The sequence below is a fragment of the Pelecanus crispus genome, chromosome 29 (assembly GCF_030463565.1).
Source record: "Pelecanus crispus isolate bPelCri1 chromosome 29, bPelCri1.pri, whole genome shotgun sequence".
NCBI classification, from domain to species: Eukaryota; Metazoa; Chordata; class Aves; order Pelecaniformes; family Pelecanidae; genus Pelecanus; species Pelecanus crispus.
Genome location: NC_134671.1, coordinates 758,010 through 762,859, shown reverse-complemented (window position 1 = coordinate 762,859; position 4,850 = coordinate 758,010). Strand labels below are relative to the sequence as shown.

The following is a 4,850-nucleotide window of genomic DNA, read 5'->3' as shown; positions in this document are numbered from 1 at the left end:
CTCAAGGTCAGGGTTTTGATAAGGAACCTCCAAGCAAAAGATCATGAATCACTGCAGAGCATAGCACACTGCACAAACCAACACCAAGCTTTAACATGTACTGCAAAAAAAAAAAAACCAAACCACAGTGCAGATCAGATGAACTAACATCATGACTGGCAACTGTTAAGAGATTCCTTCATTCACTCTGGTTAATCTGTTGTTATCTCAAACCCTTCAAGCCCCACGTTGGGCAGCAAAAAGGACTGTCATGGTTTAACCCCGGCCAGCAGCTCAGCACCATGCAGCCGCTCGCTCACCTGCAGAAAGCCAAACCCCTGCCCCGGTGGGATGGGGGAGAGAATTGGAGGAGTAAGAGTGAAAAACACTCCTGGGGTGAGATAAGAACAGTTTCATAATTGAAATAAAGTAAAATAGCTGTAATAATATAATAATAATAACAATATACAAAGCAGGTGATGCCCAATGCAATTGCTCACCACCTGCTGACCGATACCTAGACAGTTCCTGAGCAGCGATCGCTGCTCCCCAGCCAAACCCCCCCAGTTTCTATGCTGCCCATGATGCCATATGGTATGGAATGGCCCTTGGGCCAGTTTGGGTCAGCTGGCCTGGCTGTGCCCCCTCTCAGTTTCTTGTGCACCTGGCAGAGCATGGGAAGCTGAAAAGTCCTTGACTGGTGTCAGCACTACCCAGCAACAACTAAACAATCAGTGTGTTATCAGCATTCTTCTCACACTGAAGCCAAACCACAGCACTACACCAGCTCCTAGGAAGAAAATTAACTCTGTCCCAGCTCAAACCAGGACAACAAAGTTTTAATAAAAATAAATAATAAAAAGGTCGGTAGAAAACCAGCACCAGCACCTGATATATACACCAAGTACAAACGAATTACGAGAGAAGCAAGATGAGTTCTCGGACGGTCCCAGGAGGAGAAAGAAACCTGCTCCATGCATAAAACAAGGTGCCAGGCCAAGCAGACATATGTCAACTTCCACCACATCTCCACTTCCCGCAGGTTCATCTCCCTGAGAACTGCAGTGAGTTGTTGCTGAGAACCAGGAGCAACCTGGAGCAGCAGCTGAGGTAAGCACATCCCTACAGTCCTGGAGGAAGAGGTGAAGCTGGGAGGTTCCAGCACAGGTCCCTTCTCCATCACCTCTGATACCCCAGAGCCTTAGGCTTGCTGCACAAATAGCGACAGTGATGGGAACAGCTTGAACTCCCAAAATTACGCTTGTTCAAATACACGCATGGTCCTTGGCCGTGCACTGGGAACCTGCAACAAGAAGGAAAGACACCACCGGTACCGTTGGGTTACTGGTTGTCCCCTCAAGCACCCAGAAGAGACGAGTGCTGCCTGCAAGGGACAGCCCCAGCACACATGTCCCACCAGGACCCTGCCCGGCCCACTGCAGGACGGTCGCCCCACGGCCCCGGATCGCAATGGGACTCACGTCTGGTTGAAGCTGCTGCCATCCACCCACTCCAGGCGCTCGCCCCGTCTCCACAGCCCAACCCAGTAATCATCATTGTCCTTGAGGCACAAGTTAAACTCCTGGGTAGGAAAGAGAGAAGCCAACAGTCGGGAGCTGCTGCCAGCCCCACGCGAGTCACTGTCCCAGCCCCACGCTGCTCCCTGCCGGCCTCGCAGGCAGCCCCGGCCCCACACCGCTACCCCCCGGCCGTGGCACAGCAGCAGCTCCCACCCAAGGGCTGCTCCAGCAAGCTCCAGAGGCTTCTCAAGAAGCTCACCAGCACGGCCAGCGGTGCTGTTCCTGCTCTGCTCTGCCCCAGCCCTGCTCTGCTCAGGGGCCAGCCGAGCACCGCAGATGGGCAGACGCGCCCTGGGCTCCACGCTGCACCCCGTGCCTCCCTCCCTCCCTGCCAGGCCCCAGCCCACAGCTGCATCTCTGGCCCTACAAGCACCTCTCGCCTGCCCAGCACCACCCCCACGCCTGCACCCCACCCAGAACCCCCCGTCACCCCCACGCAGCCACAACAGCCCCTCACTCACCATCTCCCACCCCATCTTGAGCACGGCCAGCGAGGCCCCGAGGGAGGAGCACTGCTCCTGGCTCCACTCCCAGCTCCCCTCCTCTGTCGAGTTCGAGCAGTAGTAGCAGACCTTGTGGTACCCAACCCAGCCCTCAGGACAGCCCAGCACCCCAGCCGCAGGCAGATCTGGGTTCCCTCTGTGCCTTCCTGCTGCAGAGGGAAGGGGAGAAGGTCAGAGGATTGCACTCCACAGGGACCAGGGGACACAGGTCTGTGATGCTGGATGGAGGCAGCCGCTCCTCCCTTACCTGATTGTACAGCAACAGCCATGGCAAAAGCCACAACCAGAACCACGAGCACAGCCACCACCACCATGGCACACACTGGATGGCGCGCAGGCCAGTTGCCTGGGGGAGGAACAAGCCACTGGCAGTGAGGACAGTACTGTCCCACAGCAGGCATGGCCCTCGCATCCCCACCACCCCCAACACCAGCTGCCCAGGGAACACAGGAGGGACCCCCAGGGCACAGCCCGCAGCAGGAGAGCTGCCAGACAGACCCAGACATGCTGCGGGGCTGCTACGGACCACCCGATGAGGACTGAGCAGAACACGAGGCGTTCTTCGCTGGCTGGGCACACAGGTGGGGGTTTGAAAAGCCAACACACAGCCAGAGTTGAAAATGGCAACAAGGGCTTCTGTGGATTTAGGAGCAGCAGCAGGTAGACTCTGAAAAACCCAACTGCACCCTGCCCTGAGCAGCCTGCCCACGGGTGACATTGCCACAGAGAAGCCATCCCCTCCCTACAGGCCGCAGAGCTGGCTCCGTACTCACACAGAAATCCGCGTGCCCTTCTGCCTGTATCCCCTGGCATCTCTTTGCAAAGGCTTGCCTCTTCACCTGGGGGACCCAAGGCCTGCTCCAACTCTCCTGACTGGGAACATCTACAGGCTTGCGCCCAAGGCATCACAGCTGCCAAGAAAGCCTGTTTCAAGCCAGGCTGAGACACAGTTTTACCTCCACAGCTCTTATCGTCGTATTGGGACATTGCAGAGAAGATGATGATGACAATGATGCAGTAGATGGGGACGTTTAATTCTGTGTGCTGGCTGGGGCCACGCTTGGCTCTCCCGGATCAGCCGTGGCCCTGCGCTCACACTCAGGCTCGCGGAGGCGATGCCAGCGCAGGCCTGCCCTGGCCCTGCTCCCCCTGGCACGCTGCAGCCTGTCCCCAGCAGCCGGCCAGCACCTGGGGAGACAAACGCAGCGTCAGGGAGCTCAGGGACCGGCCCTCGGCCCCCAGCACAGCCAGCACCCTCCCCAACACCCTGCACCCACCCTGCCCACACAGCCCGCCAGCCACTCGACGCCTGCCACCAGCCCCCTGCCCACCGCTCAGCCCCCCCTGCTCCACCACCAGCCCGGGCCCAGGCACGACAATGGGGGGGACGGGGGCCCCCAACACCTCTGCCCAGCCCCGCTCACCGCCCCTGACGCGCACCAACACCCCCAGCCCCGGCACCCCAGCCTGGGCCAGGGGCCGCACCTTCAGCCCCTGCAGCCAACAAGGGGCTGCAAACTCGGCTCTCCTGGGGGCGACGGGATGGACCGGGCCTGAGCAAAGCTCCTTACGGGGTGCTCCGCACACAGACTGAAGCCAGGCGAGGGAGGAATAAGGCACAGCGCGCAGGAGAACACACACGCCTGCAATTCTTTTTTTTTGCTTTCCCCCCCACTCACCCGACAGAGCCCCTCGCACCGAGCCCCATCGGTTAAGGCAGAAACCAAAGCTCACTCCGGCTGCTGGAGCACAAGCTCCCCGCCCTGACATGCCAACACCAGCCCCGGGGAACCGCCGGCTGCCGGCACAGCAGAGGGTTTCCATGAATCCCAGCTGGGCTCCCGCCAGAAGAGCTGGAGCGGCTCCGCCCCACCGCGCCGCGGGGGAGGGCAGCACCCACGCCGGCACAGAGCGGGGGGTGCTGGAGCGGGGCGGGGGGGACGACCCGAAGCAGAACCCAGTGCCCGGGAAAGCCTCCCCAGGAGCCCTTCTCTGCTGCACAGAGAAACCAGAGGCAGCCACAGCTGCTGGGGAACGGGCTCCTCCTGCCGCTCCCGCACCGGCACCGGCGGGGAGCAAACGCGGGCAAAACCCAGCAGGAAAGCCCGGCCGAGCCCGCCGGGCCCCCTTCCCTCCGCGGCGAGCGGCCGAGCCCCAGCAGCCCCCACGGCCGGGCCCTACCTGCGCTACGGCCGCCCCCGGGCTCCGGACGCTCCCGCCGCTGCCGCCGCTCTCCGCCCCGATCGCTCCTGACGGGAGAGGCGGTACCCGGCCTGAGAGCCCGCTCAGCCCGCCCACCGCCCTCGCCCAATCAGCGCGCAAGGGGGAGGCGTGGCGGGAGGAAGCAGCCAATCGCAGCGGCCGCTTTACGGAGCTGGTGCGGGGAAGCAGCCAATCGCAGCGGCCGCTTTATCAGTCGCTCCTCGTGCGGGGCCTCGGCGCCCCCGGCCCAGGCCGTGTCGGGTCAGCTCGGTCTTTAACGGCCAGGCCCGTCAGGGGCGCGGGGCCGTGTCCCAGAGATGGGGCCTTGTCCCCGCTGTGCCAGAGCCACGGCCCGCGCCCAGCCCAGCTCTTTGCTTTATGCCATTGCCGCGCAGCGGTGGGTGCTGGGTGCTAATGGCACGCAGCTGGCACAGCCGCTGTCCTTGCTCCGCGTATTTATACATCGCACCGAGTCCCCGCGCCTGCGCTCAGCACCTCCTTACCTGCCTCCATTGGCCGTTCCTCCTTTTGCTTCGATGTGAAGACAGAGCTGCCTTTAAAATCACTCGGGGTGCTCGGTGGGCGG

At 61.6% G+C, this 4,850-nt stretch overlaps 1 protein-coding gene across 1 annotated transcript; it reads right to left on the bottom strand.

The window, feature by feature from the left end:
* Positions 1–1,158: 1,158 nt before the first annotated feature.
* Positions 1,159–3,158, bottom strand: LOC142596223 (C-type lectin domain family 2 member B-like). The gene is made up of 5 exons (XM_075725305.1): positions 3,019–3,158; positions 2,310–2,408; positions 2,021–2,211; positions 1,461–1,561; positions 1,159–1,282 (listed from the first exon to the last, which is right to left on the bottom strand). The coding sequence occupies exons 1-5, from the start codon at positions 3,047–3,049 to the stop codon at positions 1,159–1,161; spliced, it is 546 nt and encodes a 181-aa protein (XP_075581420.1). The 5' UTR covers positions 3,050–3,158.
* Positions 3,159–4,850: the final 1,692 nt, after the last annotated feature.